Consider the following 21296-nt stretch of genomic DNA (forward strand, 5'->3'; position numbering starts at 1 on the left):
GGGATCTGGCAGGATGAGCTTTTGTCTGGACGCCCAGGTGGGGTCCAGGACCATAGCACCCGTCAAGACAAGAATTCTGCTGAGAGAATCCTATTTGATATAAGTCATAGGTCCTCCCCGCCTCAGGGCCAACCCCTTCGGTAATACTGCCAGCACATGGGCTAATGCCTAATGCCTATGCTAAACCTCTTACATCTGGAATCAATAAAGTTATGGCCTTATTTGGCCCAAAAGTATTGTGTCTTGTCTGGATCTTAATTATAAAGTCGGGGGGGGGGCACAGTGCCTGGCCACACAGTTAAGGTTGCAGGATAGGAGTAATTCATATTTAAGCTCTAGTAAAACATGGGGCTAAATGCATACTAATACCTAAGCCAATACTAGTAGAAAATGATTGCTGTGGTAGAACAATGTCTACAGTTGCTGTAATGCACAGTAATGTGGCAGCACTTCAGAGCAGAGATGCACAAATGTCATTCTGAGAACCACGCCACCCTTTTGCTAACTCCTTTTCTTTCTCCAGTCAGTTCTCTATCCTTTAGTGCTTTCCCTAGCACATGCTCTACTTTCTTTCTTTCTCCGCACCACCACCACAGGTTGTGGCTTCCACCTTTGTTATTATGCCTCTCTTTTTTCTGTTTCCCCACCCACAGGTTTCCTTGCAACCCCTTCTTCTCAACCTCTTTTTCTTTGCAATCCATAGCACTCTTCTCCCTGCATCACTACGGGTCTCTGTAACATGGGACCATCTCTGTTTCCTTCATTCTTTTTCTCTGTCTCTCCACCATCAGGTTTCTGTGCACTTCTGTTTCCCTCTCCCCTTTTTCATGCTTTCTTTGCCGCACAGGTCTCTCTGCATCCCATTACACCGTTCTCTGCACCTCAAATGCTATCTCTTTGTTCTCCACAACACCACAGATCTCCCTCAGTTATTCTTCCTTGAGACTCTTTTTAGTCAGACCTCCTCCACTCAGGTATGGCAAGCAAAGCTTTCAGTCCCAGAATGTCATGGTAAGTGAAATGCAGAAGCTGGAAGGCCATATAGTGTGAATGGCTGGCTGCAATAAACCAGGGCGGGGGTGGAATAAGACCACCCACCATAGCTGTCAACTTACAGATTTGAAAATAAGGGACCAGCAGCCAAAATAAGGGACCTGCAGCCTCACCTGTTCCAGGCACTCCAGTCTTCCTGTCCTCCTGCAGTCTGCTCAAACTCATGCTGGGTAGCTTCAAGAACACTGTCCAACCAACTTTGTAACCAGAGGTTCAACTGAATAGAATCTGAATCCCATGCACCACAAGGCCTATGCAGCCTCAACTTAAGATGGCTCCCCGGCCTGGCCTTGCACTGCAAAGTTTGCAGCAGCACGTGCAACAAAATGGCATCCAGCATTCAAAAAACCCCTCAGCTTGCATTAACTAGCCACACACAAGGCATGCAAGCTCCACCCCCCAGTCATTCTTAGACTTATTATTGGGTGAGCAACACAGTTGGAGCCTCCCTCCTCCCTGGCCGGCAGGGAGGGAGGGAGAGGAGCTGCTTCCTTTGAAATTTAAGGGACATCATTTAAGGGACATTTAAGGGACATCCATTAATAAGGGACAGCAGCGGGACATGGCGCTGGAATAAGGGACTGTCCCTTCAAATAAGGGACACTTGACAGCTATGCCCCCCACATTCCTCTCAAAACCAGGGAGAGGAGAAGCAATGCTGAAGTAGTGATTATATTAATTGGGAAGGGCTGTAACTCATGGGTGGAGCATGTGCTCTGCATACAAGATGTCCCAGGTTCAACAGCCCTTGTCTCTAGGTAGGGCTAACAGAGACCTGCCCCTGAGAGTTGCTGCCAGTCAGTCAACTACATTGGGCTATGGCCTGACTCAGTGTTAGGTGGCAAACTGCTGCAAACGATGGGTGTTTGGAATTTTCCCAGGGGGCAGCAAAGAGATGAGGAACGGGGTGCAACTGGCCTAGATTAAAGCATAGTATCTACTAACCAATTGATCCCCTCTTAGGAACATACGTACTGCAAGAGGGCTAAAGCTTTCCTCTCTCTTCAATGAGCTAGCCTTTCCAGCTAGCCTGGTGGGAAATGATGTTCAAATCACCTTCAATTCTATGATTCTATCTACCAAAGCCTATATTATGTCCTCCTCTTCCACCGTCCTGTCACACTCTGAATAATAACGTGACTGCATTACTGGCACATGGAAAGGTGGAACTGAGTTGTAAATCCTTTGTTTAACTTGCTCTTCCCTCCTACATTGGGCAAGGTGAGTTCCTGAGTGCCCACTTCCATTCACTACAATGGGGTAGTAGAGAGAGGAAAACTTCAAGGTTTACATAATGTATATTGACGGGTGGTCACTGAATAGAAGGACTTATTATAAAAACAGCAGTGCTACCTCACCAGAGCAGGGCCAGGTACTGCCAGACTGATGAGGCTCAGTAGACTCGAACTGGAGAGGGCAGAATCACCCATTATCCCTATTTTAACATGATAGCCGTAAGGGCTTAGATTACAATTCTGTTAGCATGAATGTCTCAAAATTAAAAATGAACACTGAAATCTGTTATACAATGACCTGGGTCCAGGCACTGTACTCTGAGTTCAAATAAGTTAACACAGTAGTCTATTTCCAAACAATAAACCTATTTGCAGCCACAGAGCTTGCACTTCTCAGACAGAAACTCCTCCCCATAGCATATTGAAAAATGCATCTTTTGAAACTGAGGGGACTTTCAAACCAGTTGATGACATGGCACTGGGGTCTGTTCAAAGGGGAGGAGTCAAAGACCAAAGTCCTTCTGACTTAAGTACAGTCAGGAAGAGCCCAACCACCTTTTCCATTTGGACAGCATCTAATATCAAGACCCACTTTATTTGGTACAGAACCCCTCTTTGTTTAGAAATGCATTGTGTGATGAAGCAATGGCCAAAGGAAAAATACACTGATGTAGTAATGTAACTTTCATGTTTGACAATGCAATATGTAATGTCGGATTATGTTGAGTACTATGAGTACTATGAAAAATACAGAGAACAAAACTCATTGAGATGGGATGCTGTGTTCCTTTTCCAATACAAAAATAGAAGAATGTCAAGATGCAAGGTTGTTTCCTTGGTAACAAGCTCACATTTGCAACTGGATGGCAGTGAAGTACTTGGAAGAATACAGTTTCCAAAATAGGAAGGAAGGGGTTTTTTCAGATGCCACTGCTTAAAAATAACAAAGCAATTAATTGTTTGTCTCAAAGAATAGTAATTTTGTTGAGAATGCAGAACAGCATCTCTCTAAGAAATGGTATGAAGACACAAGACATGCAAACACAGAAGAAAAGAGATAATTAAAACACATTTTGTACAGGGTTTTCCATTTCATCAGTGCTGAGCTTTACAGAAGATGGTAGATGATCAATAATGGGAGATAAAAGCTGATGGGCACATTCATAATTTCACATCAAAGAGTGAAATTAAATTTTAGCATAATATGTTTGAAATCAGGCCCCTGCTTTCAAATGATTTCCCCCCCTAAAGCTAGAGGGCTTGATTTTTTGGAAGTCCAAATGTTACTTTAGTTTAATTTATTGGCCCATATTTGCTTTTCCTTCTTGGTTAGAATTACACTGAAATCAAAATGGCATAAAAAGAAAAAAAGAACAAAATGGCTACAAAGTATGCAGAGCCAGAGAGAGAAGCAGAATGAGTTCAAAAACCATGTTTTAAAAAAGATAAAGGATAAATTGATGAAGAAAAGTAACCAAAGAATGGAGTAGGGGAGGGGAAGCAAAAAAGGACTGAAGAAACAGAACCCTGATTTCTAACCATCTTTTTCTTCTGTGTGATGAAGCTTGGATGGATGTCTTCGGCAGGTGCGCCATTTACCAAGACGCTTGAAGAAATTCTCCTCTTCATCTCGTCCATTCTCCAAGCCACTTCCTGGCCCTCCTTCAGACAGCTTCACGGCACTAGTGAATTTCACCTAAACAAAAAGAAGGTGTGCCATTCATTGTTAATGCCCCTTCTTTAGCTTCTTCTGATGTAACAGTCCCTCATTCCCATTCTTCTACATGCAACATTTTGAAGCTCCCAGAAGACTTACTGCTAAGTGCTGTGGCATAAGTTGAAGAATGAAACACCACTAGGGTCTACTGCAAGACAAAAACTCATGTGCCTTGGCCTTATTTTGCTGCTAAATGTGGGCAGCTGGAGTCCTACAAGGAAAGACTTGCTCTTTGAGCACCTCTGCTTCATGGCCTAAGGGAATGGATTTTCTGCTTTTTTTCTTGTCAATGTCCCAATATGCACATAGAAAAGCCATAATGGATTATGACTGTGCATAATGGGAAATAGCAACCTACCTAACACATCTGTGGATAAAAGAAATGGACAACATTTAGATACTTAAAACCACCCACAAGCATTAACAAGTGTAAATGATGCTAACTTAGAACCCATACATGGCTCCTTCCCAGAAAAAGGTGGTTTTAAGAACAATCAAGTACGAGCTTCCAGTAGGGTTGTTCCTAGTCTTTGTGTTGCAGAACAAATTAAGAGACTGTCATCTGTATTGCGAAGTGCACATTTTCCATCCTCAGACTTATTCAACTGTTACTGGTCATCTACAAGGAGTGAGACGTGATAAAAACAAGTGCACTATACATATCTCCATACTTCTTCATCTCTCTATGAGTTCAAGGAAACTTATTTACCTTGGAACTCTGCCGGATGAAAGAGAGCCGGTCCACAGAGCTGATGTCCAGAAGGTCTTCCACACCATCTGCCAGACCAGAAAGGGATGAGCGTTTCAGCCAATTCCCTGTTTGTACAGAGAACATAGAAAAATGTGAGCATGTGTGTGAATCTACCAGCAGTAAATGTGGGTACCAAAGAAGCTACATCACATGACAAAAGGTTGGCACACATGTTTTATATGAAAGAGGTTCTGTACAGAAATGGATGGTAATAAATATGGAGGAAGACTGAATAATATATATTCTCCAGGTGATGCTAAAATATGAACAGAACATTTCTCTGAAAATGTCTGTGCACTGATACATGGAAAAATAGAAAATATATTAAATGTTATATGATAATATCATGTGAAGAGGCATACATTTACCTAAGGGGAGTTTGAGTTTCTTTCGGAGTGAGATCCTCCTTGAGCGAGAGCGGGATCGCCTCTCAGTGGTTGCCCCTGAGTGTGCAGTTGTGCATTCCGAGGTATCCTGCTCCGACTGGCTACTAGTATCACTCGCTGCACTCTGAGATTTGAACATCTTTCGCCAGAAATCTTTGCGCCCTAGGGCTGCTCCTTGCATCTGCTCATCACTGCAATGGAACAAATTGCATGGTTCATAACGCTTAGCCAAATGTACCCAGGAATGCACAAAGAATGGGAGCACCTTACCTTTTCTACTGTGCTCTAGCGGTCAGAGGATTCTGTGACATTTTGTTAGCATTCTTTGGTGCTCAGCTTTGTCAAGAATAGGCTAGTAAGGCACAACATTGTTCTACTTAACATTTGCTTAGTGTTCTGGATTCTCATAAACACTCAGTACATGGTCCTCTGATCCTTACAACAACCCTGTAAGGTAGGCCAGTGTTAAGATCCCTGTACTGCAAATGGCGGGCAATGCCAAGTATGAGAGAGAGGTTTTCCAAACCCTCTTGATATAGTAAGAGGCTGCATACACAGCATGCTGTAGATTTAATCCTGGGAACTGTAGTTTACCCCTCCCAGAGCTACAATTCCCAGCATCAGGATTCTTTAGGGGTGGGGTGAGCTTTCATAGAATCATAGAGTTGGAAGAGACCACAAGGGCCATCGAGTCCAACCCCCTGCCAAGCAGGAAACACCATCAGAGCACTCCTGACATATGATTGTCAAGACTCTGCTTAAAGACCTCCAAAGAAGGAGACTCCACCACACTCCTTGGCAGCAAATTCCACTGTTGAACAGCTCTTACTGTCAGGAAGTTCTTCCTAATGTTTAGGTAGAATCTTCTTTCTTGTAGTTTGGATCCATTGCTCCGTGGCCGCTTCTCTGGAGCAGCAGAAAACAACCTTTCTCCCTCCTCTATGTGACATCCTTTATATATTTGAACATGGCTATCATATCACCCCTTAACCTCCTCTTCTCCAGGCTAAACATGCCCAGCTCCATTAGCCGTCCCTCATAAGGCATCGTTTCCAGGCCTTTGACCATTTTGGTTGCCCTCCTCTGGACACGTTCCAGTTTGTCAGTGTCCTTCTTGAACTGTGGTGCCCAGAACTGGACACAGTACTCCAGGTGAGGTCTGACCAGAGCAGAATACAGTGGCACTATTACTTCCCTTGATCTAGATGCTATACTCCTATTGATGCAGCCCAGAATTGCATTGGCTTTTTTAGCTGCCGCATCACACTGTTGGCTCATGTCAAGTTTGTGGTCAACCAAGACTCCTAGATCCTTTTCACATGTACTGCTCTCAAGCCAGGTGTCACCCATCTTGTATTTGTGCCTCTCATTTTTTTTTGCCCAAGTGCAATACTTTACATTTCTCCCTGTTAAAATTCATCTTGTTTGTTTTGGCCCAGTTCTCTAATCTGCCAAGGTCGTTTTGAAGTGTGATCCTGTCCTCTGGGGTGTTAGCCACCCCTCCCAGTTTGGTGTCATCTGCAAATTTGATCAGGATGCCCTTGAGTCCATCATCCAAGTCGTTGATAAAGATGTTGAATAAGACTGGGCCCAAGACAGAACCCTGTGGCACCCCACTAGTCACTCTTCTCCAGGATGAAGAGGAACCATTGATGAGCACCCTTTGGGTTTGGTCAGTCAGCCAGTTACAAATCCACTGAGTGGTTGCATAGTCAAGACCGCATTTTACCAGCTTTTTTACAAGAATATCATGGGGCACCTTGTCAAATGCCTTGCTGAAATCAAGGTAGGCTACATCCACTGCATTCCCTTCATCTACCAGGCTTGTAATTCTGTCAAAAAACGAGATCAGGTTAGTCTGACATGACTTATTTTTCAGAAATCTATGCTGACTATTGGTGATCACAGCATTCCTTTCTAGGTGCTCACAGACTGTTTGCTTAATGATCTGCTCCAGAATCTTCCCTGGTATTGATGTCAGACTGACTGGGCGGTAATTATTTGGGTCCTCTCTTTTCCCCTTTTTGAAAATAGGGACAACATTTGCCCTCCTCCAGTCTGCCGGGACTTCGCCTGTTCTCCAGGAATTCTCAAAGATGACTGCCAGTGGTTCTGAGATCACATCTGCCAGTTCTTTTAATACTCTTGGATGCAGTTCATCTGACCCTGGAGACTTGAATACATCTAAACTAGCCAAGTATTCTTGTACTATCTTCTTAGTTATTCTGGGCTGTGTTTCCTCTGCTGAATCATTTGCTCCAAATTCTTCAGGTCGGGCCTTGTTTTCTTTATCGGAGAAGACAGAGGCAAAGAAGGCATTGAGGAGTTCAGCCCTTTCTGTGTCCCCTGTTTGCATTTCACCATTTTCTCCTCTGAGTGACCCCACTGTTGATATTTGTGGACGCGGAGAAAGCCTTTGACAATATTTCCTGGAGTTTTATGAAGAAGAATTTACAGGGGATGGGGGTTGGTCAAGGTTTTGGAAATGGTATAGGTGCAATTTACAGTGGTACCTCGGAAGACGAATGCCTCGCAAGACGAAAAACGCGCAAGACGAAAAACGCGCAAGACGAAAGAGTTTTCCGTTTTTTGACTCGTTCCGCAAGACGAATTTCCCTATGGGCTTGTTTCACAAGACGAAACGTCTTGCGAGTTTGTTTCCTTTTTCTTAAAGCCGCTAAGCCATTAATAGTCGCTAAGCTGCTAAGCCGCTAATAGCCGCTAAGCCGCTAATAGCCATGCTTTGCAAGACGAAAAAACCGCAAAACGAAGAGACTCGCGGAACGGATTAATTTTGTCTTGCGAGGCACCACTGTATTCAGAACAAAAGGCTAAATTAATTGTCAATAATGTAGTGATGGAAGAATTTAAGATAGAGAAAGGAACACGACACGGTTGCTCAATCTCCCCTTTGCTTTTTATATCGATCCTGGAGGTTCTCTTAAATATGATCAGAAGGGGCCAATTGGTTAAAGGTATACAAGTCGGAGCTAAACAGTACAAATTGAAAGCATTTGTCGATGAGCTGGTATTGACGTTACAGGAGCCAGAATCTAGTACTAAAAGAGTATTGAAACTGATTCAAGAATTTGGTCAGGTAGCGGGATTCAAGTTGAACAAGATGAAAACTAAGGTTTTAGAGAAAAATCTAACAGTGACTGAGAGAGAGAGCTTTCAGAAGGAGACAGGATTAACACTGGTTAAGAAAGTGAAATACCTAGGGGTTAATATGACTTCCAAGAATGTGAATTTATTTAAAGACAATTATGAAAAATGTTGGATGGAAGTGAAAAAGGATTTAGAAATATGGTCAAATCTGAAGCTATCACTGCTAGGCCGAATTGCTGTGATAAAAATGAATGTATTGCCAAGGATGCTGTTTTTGTTTCAAACATTGCAAATTTTGGATAAAATGGATTGTTTCAAGAAGTGGCAGAGAGATATTTCTAGATTTGTCTGGCAGGGCAAGAAGCCTCGAATAAAATTCAAGATATTAAATGATGCTAAAGAAAGAGGTGGATTTGCCCCGCCTGACCTTAAACTTTACTATGAATCAGCCGCATTTTGCTGGCTGAGAGAATGGCTGCTTCTTGAAAACACTGACATTTTGGACCTAGAAGGTTTTAATAATGTATTTGGGTGGCATGCATATTTGTGGTATGATAAGTTCAAAGCACATAAATCGTTTAAAAACCATATTGTCAGGAAAGCATTGTTTAATGTCTGGATAAGATATAAGGACTTGCTTGAAAATAAAACTCCAAGGTGGTTGCCACCAATGGAAGCGAAGGCTCAGAAAAAGCTTAATATGGAGGCCAAATGGCCGAAATATTGGGAAATTTTGGAACAAGAGGGAGATAGATTAAAACTGCAGAGTTTTGAAAAACTAAAAAACAAAGTGTGAGACTGGCTCCATTATTACCAAATAATGGAGGCATACAATTTGGACAAAAAATATGGCTTCCAGGTGGAAAAATCAAAATTGGAAACAGAACTGTTAGATCCTAAAACTAAGAACTTGTCAAGAATGTATAACTTGCTGTTGAAATGGAACACTCAGGATGAAATGGTGAAATCAGCTATGATTAAATGGGCACAAGATGTTGGACATAATATTATGATGGCTGACTGGGAACAGTTATGGACCACAGGTATGAAGTTCATGGCATGTAATGCCTTAAGAGAGAATATAATGAAAATGATTTACAGGTGGTACATGACACCAGTCAAGCTTGCAAAAATATATCATTTGCCTGATAATAAATGTTGGAAATGTAAAGAGACTGAAGGTACATTCTTTCACCTTTCACATGCCCAAGGATTAAGACTTTCTGGGAGATGATCTATAATGAATTGAAAAAGGTATTTAAATATACCTTCCTGAAGAAACCAGAGGCCTTTCTCCTGGGCATGGTTGGCCAATTGGTGCCAAAGAAGGATAGAACTTTCTTTATGTATGCTACAACAGCAGCAAGAATACTTATTGCAAAGTACTGGAAGACACAAGATTTACCCACCCGGGAAGAATGGGAGATAAAGGTGATGGACTACATGGAAATGGCGGAAATGACTGGCAGAATCCGAGACCAGGGAGAAGAGTCGGTGGAAGAAGATTGGAAGAAATTTAAAGTTTATTTGCAGAAACATTGTAAAATTAAGGAATGTTAGAAGGATGCTGGAATGAAATTATGTGGTTTTAGTGGAAATGTTATAAAGGTTTAAGTAAAAATAGATTGTTAATTGGTGAAAGGAGAGAATGTAAAGTTACATCATATTAAGATAAATTATAGAACAAAAATTGGGAAAGATGGAAAGGATTTGCTGAAATAGCTAACAGAACTAGAATACAAAAAAGGGAGGTGTGAGGAGGTCAAGGAAACAAGCAAATGAAAGATAAGTTATGGGAAGGTTCAATTTGTTTTTTAATTGTTTCTATTTTTCTGTTTTTTTCTTGTGATGTGTTGTCTTGTTTTTGTTTAATTTGGTGTTTTTTCTTCTTTTCTTTTTGTAACCTTTAAAACTTCAATAATTTTTTATTTTTTAAAAAAAGATCTCCCAGTGGAACCCAACCCAACTTCTGCCCACCTCTGGTATAAAGGGCTATGCCAAAACAGCGAGGCACTAGAAGTAGCAGCCCACGGACCAACTGATCACCTTTTGGAAATAATCCTCTCTAATGCTCATGATAATTATTTCACACACACTCTTCAACAAAAAAAGCACTTGTTGTAGGGATGTGTCATTTTCATACCATTGTTCTCAGCCCACTCTTTTAATGTAAGGATTAGATGTAATGTAATCATATCCATATCATTAAAAAAATGTGATTCATTTCCTCTCCCTGACAGATGGCATAATCATAGCAATGGAGCTATGGCTAAACAGGCAAATCCTCTGTGGGGCCATGTTTCAACCACAGACTGCATGAGAACTTGAGTGAGTCTTCAAGCTGGCCATTAACTGTTTGGGCAATATTAAATTAAAGATTGAGCTTTATGAAACAAAATATCCAAATAAACAAACCATACACAAATCAGGGTTGTTCTGAGTAATTATCTTTTGTGCCTTTGGTAATTGTACAATCACTCTTCAGTTTAATCCAATGCAATTATTTCTATGGACTTAGATATTTTCTACTGCAGCACTGAGTACTATGTGTTGAATAGTGGGTAGACATGGCAGATGACACAGCGATTTCTCCAAAACAGCTCTTTATTTTGTAAGCTGCTACAGAAACTGAACAGCAAACAGCTCAGCCGGCCTGCTTTTATAGGCAGCCAGCTATCAACATTGTAGCAACAACAACCCAGGGTTTCCCACCTAAAATAACTGACGTGAACCTGAGTGAAAACTATCTACAGAATCCCCCTGCTGGCCCAGGGTGAGAACTTCAGTACATAACACCCCTCCCCACCGAGATAATGCAGTAGTTACAATCGTAATGGTTTCCTTATATACAGCACTACACGTAATGGTTCAATTAGGCACAAAAGCATATTGGTTACATTTCCCACACTTAGACCAACAGTGATACATGTCCAACAACATAGTCCTTTAAATAAGTTGGGCGCTTGGAAACTCTGCCAGACCACCGGGGACTGGTAGCCAAGTCCGGGGGGCCACACAATTCTTGCTGTGGCTGTGGTGCGACCCTGGGTGGCGTTGAAACCAAATCCCCTGGATCCGCTGCTGTGGGTGGAGCCTCTGCAAGTGGAGTGGTCTGAGTCTGTGGTAAGTCTGGCAGACCCTCTGAAGCGGCTTGGTTCGGCTCCATGCTGGCAGTTTGCGAGGGAGGTGTAGGTGGAGCCTCGCCATCTGTACGTGTCTCTTCTGGAGCCACAAGCGCAGTTGGGGGCACCACGGTAGTGTCCAAGTCCCCAACCCTGCACCTAAGCTGGTCTATGTGCCGGCGCCACAAGCGTCCGTCTTCGAGTGCCACCTGGTACGAGCGAGGTCCAGTGACTCCCACTACTGTGGCTGGCACCCAAGGAATGTCCCCCACATAGTTCCAGGCAAAGACCTGGTTTCCTGGAACAAATGACCGTGGCGCGTTGGCACAGCCTGGGGGTTCGGCCATGGCAAAGTCCGGGTGCAGCCAGTCAAGCGGTGACCTGAGGCGGCGGCCCATAAGCAGTTCAGCAGGACTCCGCCCTGTGGCTGCATGAAGGGTGATGTGTTGCACGAACAAGTATTCGGCAACCCGCTCGTGCCAGTCTCCCCGGTCCAGGTGCGCCAGTGCCTCTTTTGCCGAGCGCACCATTCTCTCCGCTTGCCCGTTGCTGGATGGATGAAAGGGTGCCGTTAGGGCATGGCGGATGCCCAGTCCCAAAAGATACCGCTCAAAAGTGCCTGACGTGAACTGCGGTCCGTTGGCGGAGACAAGAACATCAGGACACCCATGCGTCGCAAAGAGGCCTCGCAGCACCCGGATGACAGCCTCGGTAGTGGTGGAGGGCATCAGGGCCACCTCCAGCCATTTGGAATAGGCGTCCACCACTACCATAAAGGTCCGGCCATGAAAGGGACCAGCCAGATCGATGTGCACCCTCGACCAGGGTGTCTTTGGCGTCTCCCAGGTGTGTCCCTTAGCTGCCGGTGGTGCAGGCCTCGATTCTTGGCACGCTTGACAGGCGGACACCCAGGCAGTGATGGCATCGTCCATGTTAGGCCACCAGACGTAACACCGAGCCAACGCCTTCATTTTGACAATTCCTGGGTGGCCAATGTGCAGAGCTTTGGGGAATCACGACGCGGTCTCCCCACAGCAGACAGCCGTGATGAGCTGAGAGTTCATGTTGTCTGGTTGCAAAGGGCTGGAACTCTGATGCAAAAGGCCCTTGTGGCCACCCCCTCCACACCCAGTTGAGCACACGGCTGATGGTGCGATCCTGGGCAGATGCGGAGGCCACAGTGGCAGCCGATACAGGTGCTGCCGGAAGATCCTCAATCAGGAGGAGCGATGAAGCTGGAGCCGGGTCTTACACAAACGCTGGAAGAGGGCAACGGCTGAGGGCGTCGGCATGGCCCATTGATTTCCCCAGGTGATGGATGAGCCGGTAGTGGTAGGCAGCCAGGAAAACAGTCCATCGCAGCATGCGCGGTGAGAGGACCGGTGGAGTTGGACGATCACCGGCGAGGAGGCCCAGGAGCGGCTTTTGGTCAGTGATGAGGTCAAAAGTCCTGCCATAGAGGTATTCATGGAACCTCTTCACTCCAGCCACAAGTGCCAGTGCCTCCTTGTCAAGCTGGCTGTAATTCTGTTCCGTTGGAGATAGTGTCCTGGAAAAGTAGGCGAGCGATGCTTCTCTTCCGTCTGGAAAACGGTGACTAAGGACAGCGCCGATGCCAAAAGGTGAGGCATCACAGGCAAGGACCAGCGGCCTGGCTTCACTGTATTGTACCAGCACACTGTCCGATGAAAGGAGAGCCTTGACCATGTTGAAGGCCGCCGTCTCCCGATGACCCCAGGACCAAGGCGTCTTTGTGCTGAGGAGTCGGTGAAGAGGCTCAGCCACCGTGGCTTTGTGGGGCAGGAACATGTTATAAAAGTTCGGCAGCCCCAGGAACGCTTGCAACTCCGTCTTGTTCTTTGGGATGGGGGCCTGCTGGATAGCGCGGGTCTTGGATGTGGTCGGGTGAAGGCCGGAGGCGTTGATAAGATAGCCCAGGAACTCTACCTGTGGAACGGCGATCTGGCACTTCTCCCTCTTTACCTTGAGCCCGGCCTCTTGGAACCTGGTCAGCACGGCACGGAGGCGCTCGAACAGCTGCTGGTGTGAGTCTGCGGACACCAAGACGTCATCAAAATATGGTACCACGCCCGGAAGCCCTTGCAGGAGACGCTCCATAAGGCTTTGGAAGATGCCAGGAGCCACACTCACCCCGAACTGCAACCGGCGGCAATGGAATGCCCCTCGGTGGGTGATGGCAGACGACACAGCAATTTCTCCAAAACAGCTCTTTATTTTGTAAGCTGCTACAGAAACTGAACAGCAAACAGCTCAGCCGGCCTGCTTTTATAGGCAGCCAGCTATCAACATTGTAGCAACAACAACCCAGGGTTTCCCGCCTAAAATAACTGACGTGGACCTGAGTGAAAACTATCTACAGTATCCCCCTGCTGGCCCAGGGTGAGAACTTCAGCACATAACACCATGCACAAAGAAGTCATTAGGGGGAAGGGAAAGGAAGAGAGAAGGCTGGAAGAATGAAGTGGAGGCAGTGGCAGATGGTAATGTTTTGATTTGGTAGGCAGCAATTTTTAACTTTGCTGTTTTCATTGCAATAGGTAATATATAGCACTTAGGAAAGTGTGGCATTACACAGGTGCAGAAAGCCGTTGTCCCCCCTCCCCCTCAAAAAATAAAAATAAAAATTCTCTGCACATTTATGGACAGAGAAAGAGCTTCCATTTAAATGAATCCAGCTATGATTTTCAGACAAGATTGACTCCATACCTCTTATTTACAAATTAAGACATACCAAAAGATGTTTTTGACTTCATGTATTATTTACACCCACATCTCTGTTGCAAAAAAAACACACACAAAAATCTTTAAAGTGCGAGGGAAATTTGATTTCCATTGCATGCAGTTCCCAATCCTCCAGGGCAGCTTTAGGGGGGTGGGTACAGGGGGAGGAGAGGGAGAAATCCATTGCATAACTAGACCTCAGTCCATGCATGCAACAACTTAGTTGAATTCTGCCCCTCGTGTAGACACTGATAACATCATCCTTCATTACTTCAACTACAGGCGATGACTGATTAATGCAGGGATCAGCAATTTTTTTTAGCCATGGGCTGTCACTGTCACTCACACCTTGTCGTGGGCTGGAGAAGCAGCACCGGGGAAGGGGGAGCTAGAAGAAGAGGCGAGGGGGGCAAGAAGTCCCCACCCCCCAGCCCCAGCTGCTGCCCCTACCTTCCCAGGGGCTGCCACCACCACCACCACCGCTTCTTCTTGTGGGTAGGCAGAGTGAGCTCGTCTGCTCCACTCTCTGGCCCACAGGAGCACCAGGGCGGTGGCAGACGGATGATGAGCGGCGCGAAAGGGCTGGCTCTGCTTAAAATGGCACTCAGCCAGCTCCCTTCCTCCTCTAGGCAGGGCGGGGAGAAGCCAGGAGGAGGCGCCACTACAGGGTGTGGGGGGGAGGGGGAGAAATGGAATGGCGCGCGGGGGGAAATGGTGCAGCCCAAACGAACAGAATCCTCACGCCGATCCAAGGACAGTCCGAGGGCCAGATCCTGAAGGCAAATGGGCTTGATCCAGCCCGCAGACCTTAGTTTGCCAACCCCTGGATTAATCTGTGTCCGAAAAACACGTAATCATGCACACACACACAGCACTGAGCCCAGAAGTGACTGAAAACATTACTAAATGTGTCACAAAAAAGGTGTAACAGGATGGGGCAGGGCATAATGGGGTGGGGTTGCTTATACACGATTTGCCAACACACGCAGGGGCCAGGAACAAAATATGATTATATTATTTCACAAATGGATTCACAGATGACCTAGTCCCACATTCCATACTTATCCATGGTTTGAACAATTCATGATGGTAGCCTGTCTGTTGCTGTTCTTACGCTTAAATTTAAAGCGTCAGCACAATTCATGCTCAGAAGGGTGAACATTTGTGGGTTACATCAATTAAGGCTAGAATATCTAAAGTGGTGACTAGAATGCTTACCAGATTTATTGGGAAGACTGAATATACCTTTGAGTTCCAAAATATATACTTACTGCTCTGGAGTCTGCATTGGGCGGCTTGAGATGTAACTGCGGCATTCATCGGGAGCTGAAGACGGTTGTCCTTTGTCAATGACAACACTTCCCACTTCAGATCTATGCAGACGAAACAGCCACATGTACAGTAATATTTTTTTTGAAACCCCTACCTTGTATTCCTGTAATATGAAGTTGGAGGTCCATGTTCCCATTCTAGGAATTGCCTCATCTGTATGCACTGCAATCACAAATCTGTCATGACAGGCAACATGCACCGAGGTGCTCAAAATGTGCAATAAATAGTTGACGATCCACTTTTAAAGACTCACAGCTTGATTCATACTCAGATGTAAGTCCCGCTGTGCTCAAGAAGACTAACTCCCTAGTAAATATGCATAGAATTGCAACATAAACGTGGATAGGACCACACTCCACTTTTCAAACACTCTCTAGAAAGAAACAAGCCTGCAGAGTGAGCTTTAAGTCTGGATCTCACAGGTACAAATTATGATCAAATTATGGATCTCACAGGTACAAATTATGATCAAACTTGAGGTGTCTGCTTAAGTCAAGAGTCCTTCAGTCCTGCTTTGTGGATATCTAATGGGGCAGTCTTTGAGATGATGAATAATCTGTGTGCAGCCCTTAAGTGTGCTTCAGAGCCATGGATTTCATTGGACTTCAAGCACACTAAACTGTGCTCTCTGTTGCATCATTATCAACAAGGTCTGAAGGAGAAGAATTGTGTTATAAAAGTTTTTAAGCCCTAGCAAAATTGTGTGAATATCATTTATCTCCTTACTCCTGCATACTCCTTATGCTGAGGTGCTTGGTTCTGCACATTTGCATTAGGGGAAAGGTAGTGAGGCATCTAATCATAGCCTGCATTTTTATCCAAGCTATATGTTTGATCAGGGCTTGTATTTTAAAATGAGCTTAAAGATTTTCAAATGTTTCATGCCAGGCAGAAGTCCAGCTGCCTAAGAACCTTGGCAATGTTTTTCCTCCTGGACAAGGGCCCCCCCTGATTTATAGCAGAAAACAATTCTCAAAGTCGTAAAAGGGAAATTACAGGCTGAGAGCAGGACACTGACCTTGCATGTTACAGAGTACAATTAAGCTGTAAGAGTGGGTAAATAGTAAAATAAAACCATGTGCCTCCCATTAAAACTTGAGCCATATTTTCCTAAGGTTAAAAAGGCCAGAGCTTGGTAACCATATACCACTGTGCCTCTCATTTATTTGTCTGACAAATATATTATTATTTTAATTTCTCTATTGCTGCGTTGAATATTTCATTCCAGCTAAGCGTTAACCACAAGCAGGGTGCTACAGTAGGACAGGGCATCACTCAAACATTTTGCACTTCGGTTACAAACCTTTTACTGCCTGATGGTTTGGGCTCCTGTTCAGCTGTTTCCTCTGCTCTTCTTCCTGGTATCAACTTCTCAGCACTATCCAAAAGGGCACTAAGGGCTACTCTTCTAAAGATATTCCCATGAGCCTCCTTGATAAACTGAACCAGTTGTCGGATGTCACAATACAATCCCTATGGAGTGCAGGATTAGAAAGTGAAAAGGAAAAAAAGAATGAAAGATTTAATGTGTTTGGAAGCCAATTGAAGCAAACATCAGAATCATTTCCCCAGAGTCATGCTTTGAAGCAATATTGGCCCAAGCTTCGGTCCTTTCGTTTTCAAGCAGCCGTAACTAAGAATCTCAAAAATATGAAGTAAATTTAACCAATAAAGTGTTTTGGCTTTTTCAAGAGTTGCCATCAGGGGCGCCGACTTATAAAAAATATTGGGGGGGGCCCATACCGGGGTCCTGCCCCGGGAAGTTTTCTAAATTTTAGATGAAAATTAGTGAGTTTTAAAGTTTCTAAAAAGTATTTTAGAGTCATATGATCAACATTAGAACCCCGAAAACTCGACTCTCTATAACTCCACACTCCGGGAAACTCGACAAGCCTGAAACACTTTTTGGCTTTGAAAAAAGAAACAAAACATAAACACGCACGGTATTTTCGTAAAAAGCTAATTTTATTTACAGTAACAATTATGCTTATAGACTATTACAGAGCAGTGAATATATAGCTCTGAAAAGACTGAAATGATATTTAAATAAATCCTAAACTATCATTAAAAGAATAAAACATAAAATATTGCTGTCGCAAACTGAAAATTTAACATTCTGTATGTATTTAATTCTCTATTTTATAAAGATTTTTAATATTGCTCTAAATACCATTATTAGGGCTAGAGTGTCTTTAGAAAGGTGCAAATGTCGACCGTCTGACTGGATTACTGAATATGAAGTCGTTGATGACTGGTCGGATATCCAATTCATCCAAAACATCTCGATGGGCTTGAAGAACAGCCAAGTTGTTCAATCGCTTCTGTCCCATTGTTGATCGGAGATATGACTTCAGACGTCTAAGGGCGCTAAATGACCGTTCTGCTGTTGCTGTCGTGATTGGAACTACTTGGAGAAGCTTAATGCACTTCACTACTTCACATAACATTTCTCCAACTGCAGGCTCTTGTGTAATGTACTTTCTCACATCACGCATGTTTTTTAAGACCAGTTGTTTTTTATTAGCGATATCGGCTAACATATTCAAGTGTAAGCACAGTCTCTCAATGTCTAGGTCATTTTTGAAAAACTCAGTTGATTTTTCAAAATTTGTTTCACCTCTGTTTACTAAAAGCAAGCACTCTTGTTCAACTGCAATGACCTGTGTGAATCCAGTTGATGCAAACCGCTCAGTAATGCGAGATTGCACCGTTTCACAAACTTCAATGTAAATAGCTTTGTAGTATTCCTTTGGGGTTTTGAAAGTGTGCGGTGAGCTGGCTTCGTTGTTTTCATACTTCTTTGGTATACGTCGATTCCGAGGAAGCGAAGGATCATCAACTTGTGAAGGTTTTTCTTTTAAACACAATTCCCAAAAGTGTTCAAAACTATCACGCCTTTCATTCAATATACAAATCAAGCCCTCATATATTTTTTCCAGATCAGCAACACTTAGATGAGGGCATTGAATTTCTTCATTGACATCCTCTACTGGGTTCATTGCATGGCAATAAAGACGTAAAAAGAAATAAGTTTTGAATTGTAACATCGACTCAAGGTGGCCTGCACATTTGTAACCTGCCTCTGTTTTGTCCTCTGCAGAAAATGTTTCAAAAAACTCTAGAAGTTCTTCAAAGTTTTTCAATATTCTCAAGATACTAGAAGCTCGCATAGTCCATCAAGTCGGGCAAAGGGGTCGTAGACCAGCTTGGTCGTTGGCGCTCTCACAGCGTATGCTTCTGAAAAGTCCCATCCTTTTGTTGGATTCCCTTACGGTGTTTATTAAGTCCTTGGCTAAGGCCATAATATCCCTCATAGACGTAAGATGGCGGAGACTGTCTACAACTGCCAAGTTTAAACTGTGAGCAGTGCAGTGCACATAACGTGCTTTTGGTTGTATATCCAAAACTAACTTTTTTAGTCCTTTGAACTTGCCTCTCATATTCGAGGCACCATCATAGCACTGTCCTCTTAAGTTATCCATTGACAAATCAAGACGAGCAAATACGTCTTTTAAAATACTAAACAGAGTTTGTGATTCAGTGTTGGGGGTCTCGTATAAGCCAATAAAGTCTTCGTTGATAATTAAGGAATCATCGACAGTACGAATACAAGTGAATTGAAGAATCACTTGTTTCGTCAACCATAATAGAAAAATGTTCAGTCTGCTTGATTGAAGCCAATACTTTTCTCAACACAGACTTTCCTAGTAGATCAATGATCTCGTTTTGAATATCGTGGGACGTCCACTTATACCCCGAACGCCCTAACCAATCTTTTAACTCAGGTACGTCATTCTTTTGGAGTTCCAACAATTGAAAAAAAATTGAGTTTACATCTTCATGCCCTCTAATTGCTAGTCCTTGTCGGCATAAAAATTGCACGGTAGTAAAAATTGTCTCAAGAGCTAAACGGCCTTTCTTCATATCACTATCTAACTGTTCATTCAATTGGGAGGCCACACTTCGGTTAGTGATGGAATTTAGTTTCAGAACACCTTTTTTAATGCGTAAACGTATTTTCATGAAGACGGAATTTTTCCAAAGCCTTTTTCCAGTTAGAAAACCCTACGGAAATAAATGCATCTTCTTTTTTTGAAGAAAATTGTAATAGATTTTTAGCATCTGCCTCTTTGCAGGTTTTGCAAAAAACTTTTTCGGTACATGCTTCATATTCTAGCCATGTATATTTGATCAACCAAGACTTCTGAAATGATCTTCCCTTACCGGATTGTCCAGGTTTCGGCTGTGAACGGTTCTCGCCTGAAGACGACGAAGCAATTGACGGCACAATTATTGTCGGAGGTTGACTTGCAGTATCATCAACTTCCAAGCGCGCCTTTTTGGTAACAAATTTATCCATTGCAAACTTAATTCACAATACACTAAGAGACTAAAGTAAACGAATAAAATATAGTCATATAAAAGAGTCCACTAAACACTAAAGTCGGAACGCTAAACACGTCTGCAGCATGCACTGAACGAAACTATTCACACTGAATGACTGCGCCAGCAGGGCGTGGGCTTTATATAGCCGCGGTGTCGTAATGTCTCGAAGCGTCAAGGCGACGCGAGGTGGAGGATTCCAGGCGCTTCTGCTCCAGTCCTTTTGATGTCGCCGCGGCCGCAGCGCTGGCCCGCCAGACTTTACACGAAGTAATAATTTTCTTAAATTATTGGGGGGGCGGAATTTTTGAGGGGGCTCGGGTCCCCTCAGGCCCCATACAGGAGATTGAACTCAAGACCTTCTGCAAGCAAAGTAGATGCTCTGGCACTGAGCTATGGTCCTTTCCTGAAAGACATATGAACACAGAAATCAAGCCTGGAGGTGACCGTCGCATGGATCACTGTGGCCAGATCAGGGCGAGAAAGGTAAGGGACCAACTGTTTGATACGATAGAGATGGGAAAATGCCATCTACTTGCACTGGTGTACTTTTGAACTGCTAGGTTGTCAGGAGCTGGGACCAAGCAATGGGAGCTCACTCTGTCGCGGGGATACGAACCACCAACCTTCTGATCAGCAAGCCCAAGAGGCTCAGTGGTCTAGACCACAGCACAACCCACGTCCCTCTAACCAGATTACCTTTGTGAAGCTCACAAACAGGACATGAACTCAACAGCACTGTCCCCACCTGTGATTCCCAGTAACACTGAAGGTAACATAGCTATCATAATACCCATTCCACACTAGTAAGAAAGTGATATTTTAGTGTGGTAGCACCTACACTGTGGAACTCCTTACCTATTAATATCAGACAGGAGCCTTCACTGCACTCTTTTGATGCTGCTAAAACCTTTTGTTTTTTAAAAAAAGAAAAAGGCAAGCCTACCCAGATATTTGGAATGCTGAGGTGTTTTTAGTTTATTGCTGGTTTTAATTGTTCTGAACATTTTAATTGTTTTTACCAATCCTTTGTTGCTTTATTCTTTTTGTAAACAGTTGAGGTATTTGTTTTTGTTTTCTAACAAGAGGTAGATAGATTTTATGAAATAAACAAATAAATAAAACAATGGGTATTGGGTGGCAACACAAACACACTGAAACAAGCAACTGCTGTGCTGATCTAGGACTCAACAGGTCAAGGTGTGGAGGATGCAGCAATTATGCTGGTTTTGTGCCAATTTCCACCTGCAGAGAAAGATACAACACATTCTTCCACAACACATTCTTGGCCCCATCTCTGCCCTTTCTGCACCCAGGTGTGGCCACATCAGAGCTTTGCTGTAACTCTGACTCATGGGGAAAGACTGAATGGAATTCCTTAAATATAAAGTCCTGCAATCCCCCTTCTCTCATTCTTCAGTATCACCCAAGCACAAAACCTCAAGGTTTACTGTGATTAGCTACTTT

The 21296-nt window shown here is 43.8% G+C and overlaps 1 protein-coding gene across 1 annotated transcript in view; it reads right to left on the minus strand.

Moving 5' to 3' along the window:
- UNC80 (unc-80 homolog, NALCN channel complex subunit) overlaps positions 1–21296 on the minus strand; it is a 172413-nt gene that overhangs the window by 95207 nt on the left and 55910 nt on the right. The window contains exons 17-21 of the mRNA XM_081900747.1: positions 16750–16919; positions 15386–15487; positions 5125–5333; positions 4715–4821; positions 3828–3984 (exon numbers count right to left, since the gene is read on the minus strand). Coding sequence (XP_081756873.1) covers positions 3828–3984; positions 4715–4821; positions 5125–5333; positions 15386–15487; positions 16750–16919 — 745 coding nt within the window. The remainder of the gene's footprint in view (positions 1–3827; positions 3985–4714; positions 4822–5124; positions 5334–15385; positions 15488–16749; positions 16920–21296) is intronic.

The sequence above is a fragment of the Podarcis melisellensis genome (assembly GCF_964234715.1).
Source record: "Podarcis melisellensis genome assembly, chromosome: 1".
NCBI lineage: Eukaryota > Metazoa > Chordata > Lepidosauria > Squamata > Lacertidae > Podarcis > Podarcis melisellensis.